This window comes from Neomonachus schauinslandi, chromosome 6 (genome assembly GCF_002201575.2).
Source record: "Neomonachus schauinslandi chromosome 6, ASM220157v2, whole genome shotgun sequence".
Taxonomy (NCBI): domain Eukaryota; kingdom Metazoa; phylum Chordata; class Mammalia; order Carnivora; family Phocidae; genus Neomonachus; species Neomonachus schauinslandi.
In genome coordinates, this window is record NC_058408.1 from 54,260,070 (window position 1) to 54,278,622 (window position 18,553).

Sequence of the window (18,553 nt, forward strand, 5' to 3'; positions counted from 1 at the left end):
GTATATGTATATGCAGTTTGTGATGAATATTTATATCCTCCCTTCAAACTCCTTCCTTTTCCTGCTTTCTTATTCCTGTTATTTTAAGGAACAGTTCTTCCTCTGGATCATTTTTAAATATATCATTTGGGAACGTTATGCCATTCCAGAAAAAGTATAACTAATCATAAATACATTCCTCACAACTGTGAAGGCATAAAACCAAGCTTCCCATTGGTTTCCCAATTGTTTCTCTGCCACATCATCAAAGGAAGTCCTGTATAGGACATGGTACGTTACCCCTGCGAAGAGGCAGCAGCTTATTCTCTAGAACCTCCCTGGCATCTGTTCCTTCATCCATAAGATCCAATTTGGTGATGACTCCAATGGTTCTTAAACCTGCATCGAAAACAAACGCAGTATTACATAGTTTACAGAAGACTAACAAATTTTAGAGACATATATGTCCCCATGCTAAATGCAGACACTCATATTTCTGGTCCTTTTCCTGTTCCTCTCTGTCTTAATTTGTTTTCTAATCCACTGCTACCCCAGTCTGGTGAGTTTTGATGTGATAAGAAGGAGAGTTGTAAAACCACCCATACATAAGGTAACTTTCACTTCAAGAGAGAAAAAACCAAATAGGTATATCACCACAATAATTTTAAATACATGCATTTATTTTGGTACCATGCATACATGGAAATTACACACTTAAAATTTTCCTCCAAGGTACTGTACACAATACGGGTGCTTTAATTTTTTTATGTATTACCTTACTGAAAATAAATAAACAAGTAGGACCAATGAAGAGAGTGTGTCATAAACCAAAGCTTATTATTGATCCAGTTCTAAGCAGTTGACAAATAAGAAGAAGAAAATTAGGTATAGGATAGTGTCATCACCAAAAACAAAGTTTCAAGTCTCATAGCATTCACTGTTCATTAGAAAAAGATATATGACTTAATGGAAGAAGACCAAACTAAGAATTCTGACATTTGGATTCTAGTCTCAAGGCAAGTCACCTAACTCTCTTCTCTGGGTCTCAGTTTTCCTATCTCTAATATAAAGAGTTGGAAACGATAATCTCCAAGGTACCTTTCAGTAATAAAACAATATAAAAACCTAGACATTTTATGTAGCACATCAGATACCTCACCTTTGCCCATTGTTTTCTTCACTAGATAAAATGAATAACATTTGCCTAGTGATTCATATATTTTTTTAAAGATTTTATTTATTTGACAGAGAGAGACACAGCAAGAGAGGGAACACAAGCAGGGGGAGTGGGAGAGGGAGAAGCAGTTTTCCTGCAGAGCAGAGAGCCCGGCGCGGCGCTCTATTCCAGGACTCTGGGGTCATGACCTGAGCCGAAGGCAGACACTTAACGACTGAGCCACCCAGGCACCCCTCGTGATTCACATTTTTAAGTGCATTTCTTTGGACATGATAAATTGAACACACATCTTTATCTTTTTACCTGAAACCACTCTAAAATGGCTAGTATTTATTAGGCCAGCTATGGTTTTATATTCTTTACATGTCTTAAATCATTTACCCTTAAAAAGGTTAAGTCGTTTAATCTTAAAAAAGACGCAAACTACTATTTTTTTTTTAAGTGAGGAAACTAAGGCAGAAAGAGATTAAGTAACTTTCCCAAGGTCATACAACAGGTGGGTCTAGGCATCCAGAGCCCATGCTTTTAACCAATATACTGCTTATTGAAATACAAAGAATTTTAAAAATAAAAAAGGCTTAAACCAAGAGAGTAAAGAAAATGGGAGAGGACTGAAGAAAAATGTTGAAACTGTAAACCCAGCAGGATAACTGCTAACTAAATTAACAGACTAGAGAAAGAGAAAAACTGCATCCAAGAAAGCCAACAACCAAAGCCCAGAAGCTGGATAATTTACATCACAGCCTCTCAGAAAGGTTGAGGGAGACCAATAGCTCTGACAATAATGGACGGTAATGGGGGCAGTTGAGGCTGAAAACAAGAGCGCTGGATGAAAGCAGGGAGATTTCCATGGATAACATAGCTAGGAGTCACCCTGGCTCAACCTGGCAGGAGAGTGCAAGGTCTACTCTCTGGAAACACTGAACTGTGGAAAACTGCACTAATGGGCACCTGGCCCAGTTAGAGGGCATCAGGTATTAAAAGAGAGTGATTAAGTGAAATTCCACTTACTGAATAGCAAGACCTCTCTGCCCAGTCCAGTTTAAGAAAAAGCTGGCTGGTAGAATTTAACCCTCCAAGCAGGAGATTGGAAAAACTCTGTCTGGGGATATTAACCATTCTTAGAGGGAAACATAGATATTAAAATTCAGAGGAACTCCAATTAAAACAGCCCAATAAATCAACCTACTGTGAAGCCTATAACTCATTTAGTCAAGCACACCCAAATAGAGTTTCCTGTTAATAATTCACTTTTAAATATAAATCAATAAGTGTAGATTACCAATTGTCATCATACAAAATTATTACAATATTAATATAATATAAATAAAATACTATGGACTATATCCCCCATAAGTGACTTATTTATTTTAGCATTCTGTGATGTATATAATTGTAGAACCACTATGTTGTATACCTGAAGTTAATACAATACTGTATGTCAACTATGCTTCAATAAAAAATAAAAATTTTTAAAAATTATTTTAAATGTGAATGGATAGCCAAGGAGAGTCTCTGAGACCAAAACAAATAAATATTGTAAAACAGAACTGAAGAAAACAAAGATAATACAAAATATAGAAGAAAACTTTATCATTTTTATTAATATCCTCATAGAGAAAAGAGGTCATTGCATCCATGGAACAAGAGCAGAATGTCATAAAAGGAAACATTCAAACAAACAAAAGGAATTCTCGGTAACAAAATATGAGAGTAGTAATTTAAAAAAAAATGTTAGTAGAATGGGTGGAGTACAAAGTTAGAAACTCTTCCAGAAAACAAAAGAAATAGAAGTAAATAATAGAAAAGGAAAAACTTGTTTGAAACTAGAGAAATAGGGGCACCTGGGTAGCTCAGTTGGTTAAGCATTCAACTTTTGGTTTTAGCTCTGGTCATGACCTCAGGTTCATGAGATCGAGCCCTGTGTCAGGCTCTGTGCCCAGTGCAGAGTCTACTTGAGATTCTGTTTCTCCCTGTCCCTCTCCCCCTCCCCTGTTCTCTATCTCATTCTCTTTCTCTCTCTCAAATAAATAAATAAATCTAAAAAAAAAAAAACAAAAAACAGAGAAATAATGTAGAAGATCCAATATCTGAATAATTGGCATTCCAGAAAAACAGAGAAGATGAAACAGAAATAGTTGGTGGGGGCATACTATTCAAGAAAATATTCTGTAAGTGAAAGATTAATTTATGTATTGAATAAATCCATCAAGTGTCCAATATAATATGAAAAACACACACATAATATGGCATAGCAGTATAAGATTTCAAAACACTAGGAACAAATAAAATATCCTAATAAGCTCCCAAAGAAGTTAAGAAAAGAAAGTGACAAAAAAAGTTTTGGAAATCATTATAGCATCAGTCTTCCCAGCAAGAAACTAGAAACTAAAATTCAATAGAGTGCTGTTTTCAAAATTCTGAGGGAAAAAATTATTTCTAGCCTAGAATTCTGAAATATCGATAAATGTGACAGTAGAAAAAAATATTTTCAGACTTGCAAAAATCTCAAAGTATTTTACCTCCCTTTCTCTTTCTTTGGAAACTACTAAAGGATGTGTTCCACCAAACATGGAAAGCAAACTAACAAAGAAGTAAATAAGAGATCCAGGAAGCAAGAAATGTAATATAACCAAAAAAGAAAGGGAATTTTCAGGATGGTGTAGATCTCAGTACTAGGCCAGAAGAACAATCAATATCTATTTGAATGAGAAGGCACAGATTATTGAAGAGATATATTTCCCCACTAAGAAAAAAAAAAATGGAAGTGCTAGAACACCTAATGCCTAAGATTTTTTAAGGTATTAAGAGATTTAGACTCCTAGAGGAGAGGCTGAGAATGCACTGGTAATGAATATTTAGAAGACTGCAAACAAAAAGAAAGACAACTATCAACCTCAAAGACAGCAATATCATGTAAGAAGGAAAAAGTAATCATAATTTACACAGGGCTCAGTTGCGAATGATATTTTCAGAATCATAAATATTTAAATATAATTATATTAGTAGAACATGGGAGGGTAAGTGTATATATGTATGGTTAGTATATGTGGGTATGGGAGAGAGATAGAAGACAGCTAAATTCTTCTCTACAGTAGGAAGTCAAAAGTGAAAATCAAAAATAAAAAATCAAGAAATAGTAGTATGAACAGGTTACACAGAAATATGGAGGTAAATACCAAAAGAAAGCCAAAAGTGATAGTCTCTGGAAATCAGTAATCAAGAGTCAGGAGGAGTGGGCAAGGGACCAATAGTTTTTGTTAAAAGCCTTTGGGACTGATTTTTAAGCTATGTATGTTTATAACATTAATAAAAATAAAAGTTAAATTTTAAAAGTATTCTCTCTTTTTTTTTTAAATAATCCATTTTTTATTTGATAGGTAAGAATGGACAGTAGATGTAAATAAAAAAAACATTGAAACAGATATTTGACTCTACATTGGCAAAGTAATGTAAGGATATGTGTGAATATCTGATCTGTGTAAAAGTTTTCCATGTCCAATCAACACATCCAGATAGTTTAGACATAACTGACATTTCATTCCCTTTAAAATGATAAGAACACACAACTCAACTATGTCAGATTGAAGGCTCTGTCTTTGTTGGATAGGCTGGCCTTGTACAATGACCGAATCAAATGAACATTGGTTTTAATATTTGTCTCCAAAAGGCAAGCATGGTTAATACATAATTAAAAGTATTCTCTTTACTACTCCTTTATTTCTGCAAAGGCAAAGAAATCTATGCTTAGTGGTATACCAGAAATGGCAAAGGAGATTATTTTCTTTTTACATTTAGTTATACAAATAGGCAGCTTAAAATAATCAATGAACTCCTGCTGGCATACTGGAGACCTACACTGACAAATCTCAAAAAGCCATTGCCGGAAGAGATTCAAAGGCAACATGCTTTAAAAGCACTTCACTGGTAATCTAAAGACTCAGATAAATATAATAGAGACCCATGTACTGAGTCCTGATTATGTACTGGTCATAGACTTGAAACAACTCTATGAGTGGGTACCGTTATTTTCTCAATTACACAGATCAGGAAAGTGAGATTTGGAGAGGAAAAGCATGCTTACCTAAAAGCTCGCAGACTGTAGGGTGTGGAATCCAGGCAACCTAATTCCATTTTTAATCACTATATTTTTCTGCCACCCAATTCTTAGCTAGATTCTACAAGTGATTAGGTCTGTTATTTGGCAAGTTAGTTACATCATGTGGGCCTGTTGATCTACATATAGAACCAAAAGATTAACTAGATGTCTCTTTCAAGTCCAGAATTCTGGGAAATAAAACAATTTCCAGATTTAGAAGGGGTTATATACAATAATAAGTAAAGAGTAATTTAATAAAATTCTTGTCTTCGGGGCGCCTGGGTGGCTCAGTTGGTTAAGTGACTGCCTTCGGCTCAGGTCATGATCCTGGAGTCCCGGGATCGAGTTCCGCATCGGGCTCCCTGCTCAGCGGGGGGTCTGCTTCTCCCTCTGACCCTCTCCCCTCTTGTGCTCTCTGTCTCTCATTCTCTCTCTCAAATAAATAAATAAAATCTTTAAAAAAATAAATAAATAAAATAAAATTCTTGTCTTCCAACTAAAAGGAAAATAAAAATAAATTAAGAGCTAATAAATAATGTATGATACTGTATTTCAATTATGTTTCTTCAGTAAAGAATAGCCATAATGATGAGTGCTGATGAATCCTGACAAAGACCTTGAAAAGACATACAAGGCACTTCCAAACTGATTTTTTTTTAAAGATTTTATTGATTTATTCATGAGAGACAGAGACAGAGAGAGAGAGAAGCAGAGGGAGAAGCAGGCTCCCAAGGAGCAGGGAGCCTGATGCGGGACTCGATCCCAGGACTCTGGGATCATGACCTGAGCCAAAGGCAGACGCTTAACCATCTGAGCCACCCAGGCGCCCCAGCACTTCCAAACTGATTCTTACATAGCATAGAGGCTAACAGCACTCACTCGAGGATCAGATTTTTTGGGTTCAAACCCATCAGTGCCTCTTATTACTTCCAAGACATTAGTTTCCTCATCAGGGGATGTCAGGGTGGCTCAGTTAGTCAAGCATTTGCCTTTGGCTCAGGTCATGATCCCAGGGTACTGAGATCGAGACCCCCCCCATTGGGCTCCTTGCTCAGTGGGGAACTGCTTCTCCCTCTGCATGCCTCTCCCTGTGCTTGTGAGCTCTCTCTCTCTCTCACTCTCTCTCTGACAAATAAATACATAAAATCTTTAGTTTCCTCATCAGGTGTAACCACATCAATAGCATAATCATCCATCACAGTTTGTATTTGATGTCTGGGATAATTATTAATTGCATCCCCTTTAACTCTCGAAAGACTTCCAGCAGAAGAATAAGTTATATGTTCACTCTAATTCATCAATAAAATGAGAAAATAACAAACTTATGTTTTAAAATTAAATAATAGACCTTCCACTTTCTGGTGCAACACATAAGAAGATTTGAAGTTGCCACTGTGTCTTAGCAAGTGGACAACTGAAAAAAATCAACAACCCTTCTTAGATTCTTCAGAGAAATGAGGTCACAGGACAAACCACTGCTCCCCAAATTTGGAGAGGCAGATAGGTAAATCCAGAGAATCATAACTTATGGAAGCAGAAACACACAAGCAGGAATTCCTATGGGAACCAGCACCTAAGAAAGAAAACCTAAACTGTAATTGATAAATTTCTGGAAACTCAGTGAGTTAAAAAGTCTAAGAGGTCCAAGTTATAGGGAGCATCCATTTTTTTTGTGGGTTTAGTCTCCAGGAGCTCACCCCACCCAGGTTCTCACAGTGAATATCTGAAAAAAAAATCCCCTTGTGCTTCAGACAGGGGGAGGAAACAAACAACCTGATTTAAAAATGGGTAAAAGACCTGAACAGGTACCTCACCAAACAAGATGTACAAATGGCAAGTATGTATATGAAAAGATGTTCCACATCATTGTTCAATAGGGAATTGCAAATTAAAATAATAGTGAGGTATCTATTAAAATTACCAAAATCCAAAACACTGACAACATCAAAGGCAGCAAGGTTATGGAGTACCAAGAACACCCATTCATTGCTATTGAGATTGCAAAATGGTACAGACATTTTGGAAAATAGTTTCTTATAAAACTAAATATACCCTTACCATGTGATACAGTAATTGTACTCTTTGGTATTTACTCAAAGGAATTGAAAACATGTCCACACAAGAACTTGCACACAGATGTTTATAGCAGATTTACTTGTAATTGCCAAAACTGGAAAGCCACCTAGATGTCCTTCCATACATAAATAGATAAATAAAACTGTGGCACAACCAGACAATGGAATATTATTCAGTGCTGAAAATAAATGAGCTATCAAGCCATAAAAAGACAAGGAGGAACTTTAAATTCATATTGCTAAGTGAAAGAAGCCAATCTGAAAAAGCTACAAAGTTTATGGTTTCAACTATATGACATTCTAGAAAAGGCAAAAGTATGGAGACAGTAAAAAGCTTAGTGGTTGCCAGGGGTTAGGGGAGGCAAGGATAAAAAGGTGGAGTACAGAGTATTTTTAGGGCAGCGAAAACTATTCTATATGGTATTACAATGGTGGATACATAACATTCCACATTTGTCAAAACCCATAGAAGGTACACCACCAAGAGTGAACCCTAATGTCAACTATGAACTTTGAGTAATAATGATACACCAGTTCTAGGTTCATTGATTATAACAAATGTACAACTCTGGTGTGGGATATTAATAGTTGGGGAGGTTGTGCATGTGGGGACAGAATGTATATGGGAACTCTCTGTACTTTCCACTTAAAATTGCTCTAAAAAATTAAAATCTATTAATTAAAGACAATTAAATAACATTACACATGTAAAGTACTTGGTACATTAAAAAAAACCCAGTAAGTGAAAGTTGTGATCTCATTAGCTTTGATTCTCACCATGCCTCCCACTCTACTCCAATCCTAAACTCCAGTCACCTAACAAGTTGCACTTCTCCATGTGACCATGCAGTTCTTGGGCTTTTTATCTTTATAACAATGCCGCTCAACTCTAAATATCCTTTCCTTCCCTTCTTTTTTTGATCAACTCAAACCCATTCTTCCCTTTTTCATCATTTTATTTTATTTTCATCATGATAAGTACACTCTTTAATTCCCATACCCTATTTCACTCATTCCTCCACCCACCTCCCCTCTAGTAACCATCAGTTTGTTTTCTATAGATAAGAGTCTGATTTTGGTTTCTCTCTCTCTCTCTCTTTTTCCTTTGCTCATTTGTTTTGTTCCTTAAATTCCACATATGAGTGTGATTGTATGGCATTTGTCTTTCTCTGACTGACTTATTTCACTCAACATTATACTCTACCTCTATCCACGTTGTTGCAAATGTCAAGATTTCATTCTTTTTTATAACTGATTAATCCTCCATTGTACAGGGGCGCCTGGGTGGCTCAGTTGTTAAGCGTCTGCCTTCAGCTCAGGTCATGATCCCAGGGTCCTGCGATCGAGCCCCACGTCGGGCTCCCTGCTCAGCGGGAAGCCTGCTTCTCCCTCTCCCACTCCCCCTGCTTGTGTTCCCTCTCTCGCTCTCTCTCTCTCTGTCAAATAAATAAAATCTTGAAAAAATATTCCATTGTATATATACACCACATCTTCTTTGTCCATTCATCTATCAGTGGACACTTGGGTTGCTTCCATAGTTTGGCTATTGGAAAAAATGCCACAAAAAACACAGGGGTGCATGTATCCCTTTGAATTAGTGTTTTTGTATTTTGGGGGGGTAAATACTGAGTAGTGAAATTACTATATCATAGGGTAGTTCTATTTTTAATTTTTTGAGGAAACTTTAAGCTGTTTTTCACAGTGGCTGCACCAGTTTGTATTCCCAAAAACCGTACATGAGGGTTCCTTTTTCTCCACATCCTCACTGACACTTGTTTCTTGTGTTTGTGATTTTAGCCATTCTGACAGGTGTGAGGTGATATCTCATTGTAATTTTAATTTGCATTTTCCTGATGATGAATGATGTTGAGCATCTTTTCCTGTGTTTGCTGGCCACTTGTATATCTTCTTTGGAGAAATGTTTGTTCGTATGTTTTGTCCATTTTTTAATTGGATTATTTGTTTTCTGGGTATTGAGTTGTATCAGTTCTTTATATATTTTGGATACTGAAACCCTTTATCAGATATGTCATTTGCAAATATCCTCTCCCATTCAGTAGCCTGATTTTTAGTTTTGTTGGCTATTTCCTTTGCTGTGCAGAAACTTTATTTTGATGTAATCCCAAGAGTTTATTTTTGTTTTTATATCCCTTGCCTCAGGAGACATATCAAAAATTTTGCCACAGTCAACGTCAGAGAGATTACTGCCTGTGCTCCCTTCAAGGACTTTTATGGTTTCAGGTCTTTAAACCATTTGGAATTTATTTTTGTGTATGGTGAAAGAAAGTGGTCCAGCGTCATTCTTTTGCATGTGGCTGTCCGGTTTTCCCAACACCATCTGTTGAAGAGACTGTCTTTTTCTGACTGCATATTCATTTCTCCTTTATCAAAGATTAATTGACCATAAAATTGTAGATTTGTTTCTGGGTTTTTTGTTCTATTCCATTGATCTATGTGTCTGTTTTTATGCCAGTACCACACTGTTTTAATTACTACTTCTTTGTAATATAACTTGAAATCTGGAATTGTGGTCCCTCCAATTTTGTTTTTCTCTTTCAAGATTGCTTTGGCTATTCTTTTGTGGTTCTATACAAATTTTAGGGTTGTTAGTTCTAGTTCTGTGAAAAATGCTGTTATTTTGATAGGGATTGCATTAAATCTGTAAATTGCTTTGGGTAGTATGGACATTTTAACAATATTTGTTCTTCCAACGCAAGAGCATGGAATGTCTTTCCATTTCCTTGCATCGTCTTAAATTTCTTTCATCAGTGTTTTATAGTTTTCAGAGTACAGGTCCTTCACTTCCTTGGTTAAGTTTAATCCTAGATATTTTATTGTTTCTAGTGAAAATGTGAATGGGATTGTTTTCTTAATTTCACTTTCTGCTGCTTCACTTAGCGTGTAGGAATGCAATAGATTTCTGTACATTGATTTCGTATCCTGCAACTTTACTGAATTCATGTATCAGTTCTAGTATTTTTTTGGTGCAGTCTTCAGTATCATGTAATCTCTAAAGTGACAGTTTTGCTTCTTCCTTACTAATGCAGATGCCTTTTATTTCTTTATGTTGTCTAATTGCTGTTGAGGACTTCCAGTACCATGCTGAATGAAAGCAGTGAGAGTGGACATCCTTGTCTTGTTCCTGACCTTAGGGGAAAAGCTCTGTTTTTCACCATTGAGCATGATATTGGCTGTGCATTTTTCATATAAGGGCTTTATTATGTTGAGGTATGTTCCCTCTAGACTCTACTTTACAGAGAGTTTTTATCATGAATGGATGTTGTACTTTGTCAAATGCTTTTTGTGCACCTATTGAAATGATCATTTTGGTTTTTATCTTTTCTTGATGTGACATGTCACATTGATTGTTTTATAAATATTGAACCTCCTTTGTATTCTGGAATAAATCCCACTTGATTGTGATATATGATTTTTTAAATATATTGTTGGATTTGGTTTGCTAATATTTTGTTGAAGATATTTGCATCTATATCCATGAGAGATACTGGCCTGTAGTTCTCTTTTTTTGTTGAGTCTTTATCTGGTTTTGGTATCAGGGTGATACTGGCCTCATAGAATAAATTTGGAAGTTTTCCTTCTTCTTGTATTTTCTGAAATAGTTTGAGAAGAATAGGTATTAAGTCTTCTTTAAATGTTTGGTAGAATTCATCTGTGAATAAGAATATTCTCAATTTGCATGATTTTCTTTCCTCTCCTTTGCTCAACTTGGTTACTTCCCATGTCTTCCAGGTAATTAATTAATTTCTCTGCTTCATCTAGCCTATTTATTCCATTAAGTGTATTTTTTAATTTCATTTATTATGTTCCAGATCTCTGAATGGTTCTCTTTTATCTATGTGTTAAGGATCTCACTGATGTCCTCCACTCTTTTCTCAAGTCCAGTGAGTATCTTCTATGATCATTACTTTAAATTCTCTATCAGGCATATTACTTATATCTGTTTCTCTTTGGTCTCTTGCTGTAGTTTGGTCCTGTTCTTTCATTTGGGAGACATTTCTCTGTCTTTTCATTTTGTCTGACTTCCTGTGTCTGTTTTTTTCTGTTGGGAAGGTCAGCTACTTCTCTTGCTCTTGAGGATAATAACCTTATGATGAAGAGGTTCTGAAGTGCCCTGCAATGTAGTGTCCCCTGTTCCCTAGGGCCTGGCACTTGAGGGAGTGTCTCCTATGAGTGTTGTGCATGCTCTGCTGTTGAGTCTTGGCCTTTTTCTTTCAGTCCAGTTGTCTGCAGAGGCTCTCTTTGCTTATTGTGGGCAGTGTTTGGTCCCCAGCAAGGGTAGGGCATATTTTAACAAGGTGTGCAGTGGTCTCCTTGCTAAACAAGACCTGCCCCTACTGCCAGAATTGAGATCCTACAAAACACACAGGTAGGGAGATAGTGTTGGCAGGGTTTGCACTGATCTTCCAGGGGAGGAGGCCTGCAGCACCAGGACTAAGGCCAGCATGACTGGGAAGGTGAGATCCACTGAAGCACAGTGGGGCAGGGCTTGGTGCAAGCAAGTTAGGTAAGGAGTGTTGAGGCTGTGCTGGTTCCCATAGGTGGCTCAGTTTTTTATGCTGGTGGGTATGGGAGGGAAATGGTACCTGCCAACCCCTTTGTTCCTGGAGGGGTCTCCCCATGATCCTTGTCTCTCTGGGCAATGCTCTTAAATGAGAAAATCAGTTTCCTTACCATCTGCCCCTGGTGTTTTAAAAACTGCTGATTCCACAGTGTATCTGCACAGGTTGTTTGCCATGCTGTGCCTTTAAGGATGAGCACTCTGCTTCCTAATGCCCTCCAGGCTCTCCCAGAGCTGAGCCTGCCAATTTTTTTAATTCCAGGGTTTATGTCTTGCTGCTTGTAAGAACTCATGAAATTTGGCCCCTCTTGCTTTCAAATGCAAATATTATGGGGATTCATCCTCCCCATTTGTGGGCTCCCCGGTGTGAAAGTCGGTTTTCTGCCTTTTTCCATGCCACCAGCTCCCTCCCCACTGTGGGTGGACATGGTCTGCTTTTTTCCCAGATCATATCATCACCCTTCCTACTTTCTTTGGTGTGGCCTCTATAGCTTCAGTTGTGGAGTTTGTTCTGCCAGTCTTCAGGTTGTTTTCTGGGTTATTTAGGCTGATGTGAGTGTTATCTAGTTGTATCCATGGGATGAGGTGAGCTTAAGGTCCTTGTTCCCAGCTGATGACTCCTACCCATGCAGGTCCTTAATCAGGCTCCCACATGCAAAAGTTTGGAACCATTTCTCTGTGCCTTCAGGCTCTCTGTGTACACTGAAATCATAATTCTTATATGAAACTAGGGATCTGCTTATTTGTATGTATCACTCACTAGAACATGATCTCTTCTATAATAAGGACTACATCTACTCTACATATTCCAAGCAATTCATTTAAGTGCCAAACACAGAGTGGGAACTCAATCAATGTTTATTTATTAAATGAATAAATGAGAGAAAAATATGCATATTTATTTTTCTTAGGTTCAGACAAGAATTGAAATACATTTCAAAAAAGAAATATGCTACCATTCTATCATATTACCTAGGTTTGTTGTCAACACAATGATTTCCCTATAAGAGCACTGCCATTTCTTTCATTTATATATGCAACTAAATTTGAGTAGTGTGTTGTTTCATCTAATTAAGAAATGGGAAAAAAACAAGCCATGAACCACATTAGCAATTGCCAGAAAAGTAATCTGGAACATGGTGTACACTAAAACAACAGCAATGAAAAATAAAATCAATGAAGAGCTTAGTGTAAACATGTATACTGCAAAATTAAAAACAGACTTAGGAAATTAGATGTCCTTCAGTTAATGTATTTTTGTTGTTTTGGGTTTGGGTGGGATTTGGGGGAGTTTGAAGTAAATGTTGTTTCTATTTGGCAAAGATTATGGAATATTTTATTTCTGAAAGCAATCAGTGATAAACAGGATTAGTTTCATCTTTTTTTCCTTAACATTATTTTATTGTTACTTTCAACAATCCTGAATAAGTTTTCATTTTCAAAGCCATCAGGTAATATTATTGCATATGATACTGGGTAAAATACTAAGTTAAAAACAGAAAACACAAAAATTACTGTTGCTGTAATAGCAGAGAGTCAATCTTGCTCACCAATATATGCCCAGAATCTAGCAAAGTACTTGAAAGATTTAATATCTGTGGAAGGAAGGGAAAGGAGAAAGAGAGGGCAAAGACAGAAAAAAAAATAAGGGAGGGAAAGGAGAAAGAATTACTCCAAAGATAAGAAAATTTAGGTATAGAGTGGTTCTTTCACTGAGATTTTGTACTGCAAAATAGACTAAGGCATGAAGAAACAAAAGAAAAAGAATCCATATATATATATATATATATTTAAATCTCTCTATTTAAATCTTACTTCTACTTAAATCCATTTCCTTCTTCTTCCTTGGCACATAGTTTAACTATATTTCTAAATCTCCCTTACAATTGAGTTACAATCCCCTTTATAATTTGCCTGTGACTGAGTTCTAGATAGTGGAATGTGAGCAGAAGTGATATTTGCCACTTCTAGGCTTAGTCTATATAATTTCTCACATATGCACCTGCCTGCTCTATCACCTTTCACTTGATGGATCTAACCATAGTAAGTTCCTAAATCCCTAAGGATAACAAATGCAAGTATCTGGGTAGCTGAATGATGTCACAGACAAGAAACACCACACTACCCTGAGAATCCACACAGGATGGACCTTTCTACTGTTTGCACCATTACGTGTTTCACTGTACTTCTTTCTGTATAATAGTAAAAACAGTGGTACTTTGAAGAAGAGAGCTGCTGTAATGAAAACCTGGCTTACCAAGCAAGGAAACAAATATAGCAAGTTCGAAAGATCAAGATTCATGTCACACAACAGCTATATATATTGTAAGCCTGCTTCATATGATAACTTGTAAGGCAGACTAAGTGCCTACTGAAAAGAGAAGCTATTGGAAAGAGTCAGAGTATTAATTCATCTTGATTGTTCCTTGCTGTTTAAAGTAAGGTATTTAAGAGATGAGTGCACACAAGAAATTTATCATTTTGCAAGCAGAAATAGCAAGGATTAGAGAGAAGGTAGAGATTTGGGTCTTTCAATGTTTGAAAAAGTCAACTGCTCTTGTAACTCGAACAATAGAATAGATTGAAAAGGTTCTAAGAATAAAAAAGATACATTAATTATTTTCAGTTAAGCTAAGGAACTCATTAATTTCCATTTCAGACAGTAAACAACAGGTTGCACAGGACTCTGATACTTGAGAAGAAAAACAAATAACATAAGCCCTACAATTAACCAATCTCTGCTTGGAAAAAAATTACTGGGCTATAGTGCAGGCAGAAAACACCAAGAGATCCCAGCAGTCATGAATACTTGAGGAGACATAGATTGGATTTCAAGAGGGCCAAGATAGCTGGAATATACAGGATAGTATACCAGATAAAAGCGAGCTATGAACAGAAAGAGCTCTAGAAATGTGCTTAGGGGTCCCCTTGAGTCTTTGAAGTATGCATGCATAAGGTAAAATTCTATGTGGCTGAGAAAAAAACAACTTCCAGGGAGCTCTAAACCAAACAATTCCAAGAGCTCACACAGGGCTGAGAATCATTTACATTCCCACTAGCTAGAGTGAAGAGACCTGTTGAATTCAAGGAACCAAAAGGGTCAAACTTCAGTACAGGTTACTCGAGACCAACTTTTTAAAAAACCTAAAAATGAGCTTCAAAATATCAAACTGATCTACAAATAATGCAACTACCCACTAAAATAAAGTCCAACACATTTTTCAAAATACAATAAAACTCAGGAGTCAACAAAGACACACAAAGAAGAAGGAATATGTGACCACAATCAGGAGGGGAAAAAATCAGTCAACAGCATCTCACTTAGAAACAGTAGAATTCACAGGTTATGCTAAAACAGCTGTTATAAATATGTACAAAATGCTCAAGGATATAAATAAAATGTGAAGATAATGAGTAAATAAAAAGAATATGTGAAGAGGTCTATAAAACATCTATAGAACAAGCTATTCAATAACAATGTAGAATATACATCCTTTCCAAATGTACATTGGTCATTAATCAAAATGGACCATAGGTGCTATGAACAATCAAATATCTATGAATTTAAAAGGAATAAAAATCATATCAGAAAGTTATTTGGAAAATGCCAAAAAATTAGGAAATTAAACAATGTATTTCTAAAGTACTATTAGTCAAAAATGAAGTCACAGGGAAATTTAAACATATTTTAAACTGAATGAAAAGCAGAACATATCAAAATTTGCAGTACACAACTAATTAAATATTTAGAGGGAAACTTATAACTTTAAAATATCACTATTACCAAATAAAAAAGATTCAAAACCAATGACCTAAGCTTCAACCTTAAGAAGCTAGAAAGAGGGCGCCTGGGTGGCTCAGTCGGTTAAGCGACTGCCTTCGGCTCAGGTCATGATCCTGTAGTCCCAGGATCGAGTCCCGCATCCGGCTCCCTGCTCAGCGGGGAGTCTGCTTCTCCCTCTGACCCTCCCCCCTCTCATGTGCTCTCTCTCATTCTCTCTCAAATAAATAAATAAAATCTTTAAAAAAAAAAAGAAGCTAGAAAGAGAATAGCAAATTAAATACAAACTAAGTAGAAATAAAGAAATAATAAAAAGTGGAAATAGATGAAATAGAATACAGGCAATAAATATCATCAATTAAACTAAATACTGATTATTTGAAAAGGTCAGTAAAATTGTCTACTCTCACACTCTGACTAAACGTTCTACTGGAGGCCTTAACCAGTGAAACAAAGACAAATTCATTCAATTGTATAAAGCTTTTAAAGAAAAGAGTAAAACTGTTTATTCACAGACAGCAAGATCGTATATGTAGAATATTTTTTAAAATCTACAAAAGTCTACCAGAAGTAGTAAGTGGATTAACTGAGATCACAGATTAAAAGGTCAAAATACAAAAATAAATTGTACACATCTATATATTGGCAATAAAAATTGGCAAGTATTTATTTAAATACTATTTAATATTTTTTTAGAGAGGGAGGGAGAGCGAAAAAGAGAGGAATGAGGTAAGGGTCAGAAGGAGTAGGAGAAAGAGAATCATAAGCAGGCTCCATGCCCAGTGCAGAGCCTGATGCAGGCCTCAATCTCACAACCCTGAGATCATGACCTGAGCCAAAAACAAGAGACAGCTACAATTAACCAACTGAGCCTCCCAGATGCCCCAGCACTATTTAATATTTTAATAGTATCCAAAAACATAAAATACATAAGGATAAATTTCATAAAATATACGCAAAGACATGTACGCTGAAAGCTATAATATACTACAAGTGACCTAAACAAATAAAAAGAAATGCCCTATCATTGACTGAGGCAGTCAATACTATTAAGTCAATTCTCTCCAAATCTATAGCAGCACTGTTCAATAAAACTTACTGCCATAATAGAAATGTTCTTTATGTAGTTTTTCCAATACAGAAGCCATTAATTACATGTGTTGATTTAGCACTGGAAATGAGGTGTGACTGAGAAACTAACTTATTTTATTTTGTTTTAGCTAATTTTAACTTTAATTTGAATAGGCACATGTCGCTAATGGTTAGCATATTAAACAGCACAAGTTACACATTTAATGTAATACCAAACAAAATCCCAGTAAGTTTTTTTTAGAAAATGACAGGCTGATAAAGAAATTCAAATGAGGGGCCCCTGGGTGGCTCAGTCGTTAGGCGTCTGCCTTCGGCTCGGGTCATGATCAAGGGATCGAGCCCTGCATCGGGCTCCCTGCTCGGTGTGAAAGCATTGCTTCTCCCTCTCCCAATTCCCCTGCTTGTGTTCCCTCTCTCGCTGTGTCTTTCTCTGTCAAATAAATAAATAAAATCTTAAAAAAAAAAAAAAGAAATTCAAATGAAAAGGCAAAGTACCTATTATAACCAAAACAGTGATGAAAAAAAATTGCACTGATTTCGAGGTTTATTGTAAAGCTACACAAATTAAGATAGTGTGGTATTAGCATAGGAACAGACATATAGATAAATGAACAGAAAAGAGTCCAGAATTAAAGATTACACACACACACACACACACACACACACGTATACACAATTGGTTTTGGACAAAGATGCCAGTTCAATGGAGAAAGTATAGCCTGTTCAAAATAAATGGTACAGAAACTATTGTATATCCATACGGAAAATAATGAACTCTCACCTCCCTCACTTCACACCATCCACAAGAAAAGGATCACAGACCTAAATTTTTTTTTCAGACCTAAATTTAAAGCTAAAACTACAAAACTTCAAGGAGAAAACATAGGGCAAAAATCTTTGCAAACTTGGGTAAGGCAAAGATTTCTTAGAAAGGATTAAAAAGGATTAAAGGGGAGGAGTTAAGATGGCAGAAGATTTGGGGGACCCTAAGCTTGTCTCCTCCCTCGAATATAGCTAAGCAGTTATCAAATCATTCTGAACCCCCGAGAAATCAATCGGAGGACTGAGAGAACAAAAACTGCAAGTCTACAAGTAAAAAAATGACATTTTGGAAGACAGGAGGTGTAGAGACTTGAATTCAGGGAGATATTGCTGTGGATACAACCTTGGAGAGAAAGCCTGATTATGGAGGCTATGGCAAAGTATTATAAGCATCAGAGCACAAAATCAGAACTTTAAGAATTCTGTTACACTGGCAGACATTCCTGGCTTAAAGGTGCTCAGGTGGCGAAGCAGGGTGGAATCCTAGGTTCGACACCATGGTCTGAGGATCCCCTGGCTCACCAGAAGAATGGGTGGCACCTAAGTGCTACACTGTTGCCAGGCATAGAAGCGGGGAAACCAACTGAGAACAGGGAGTGTAGTTGCTGGCTTTCTGCCCTGTATTGCCATAAACTACAACCACTGCGTGTTCCTGTGACCACTTTCCTGGGATGGGCCAGCAAATGGCAGAAGCATGGGGAGACTCTCCTAGGGAGAAATAGCGCAGGTCCATGCCACAGGAGTCCCTAAAATTTGTAGTTTTGAAACTCAGTAACATGCCTGAGATTAAAAAAAAAAACCTCAGACACAGGCAAGGTGAACACAGAATTCTGACGGAAACTGGGGAGGCAAGTGATTGGTCGCTCTTCTCTAAGGGCTCACTGAAGAGTGGGGGATGTGAATTTTCAGCTCTGGGTCTGGAGAGCTGAAGGCCGCCATATTCATCCCA

General features: G+C 36.7%; 1 protein-coding gene across 4 annotated transcripts in view; it reads right to left on the reverse strand.

Annotated features, from left to right (window-relative positions):
* The window catches only part of DNM3 (dynamin 3), a 576,371-nt gene that overhangs the window by 367,225 nt on the left and 190,593 nt on the right, over positions 1-18,553 (reverse strand). For all 4 annotated transcript variants that reach the window (XM_021682631.1, XM_021682630.1, XM_021682632.1 and 1 more), the window contains exon 5: positions 280-378. In XM_021682631.1, the coding sequence (XP_021538306.1) occupies positions 280-378 (99 nt within the window). The remainder of the gene's footprint in view (positions 1-279; positions 379-18,553) is intronic.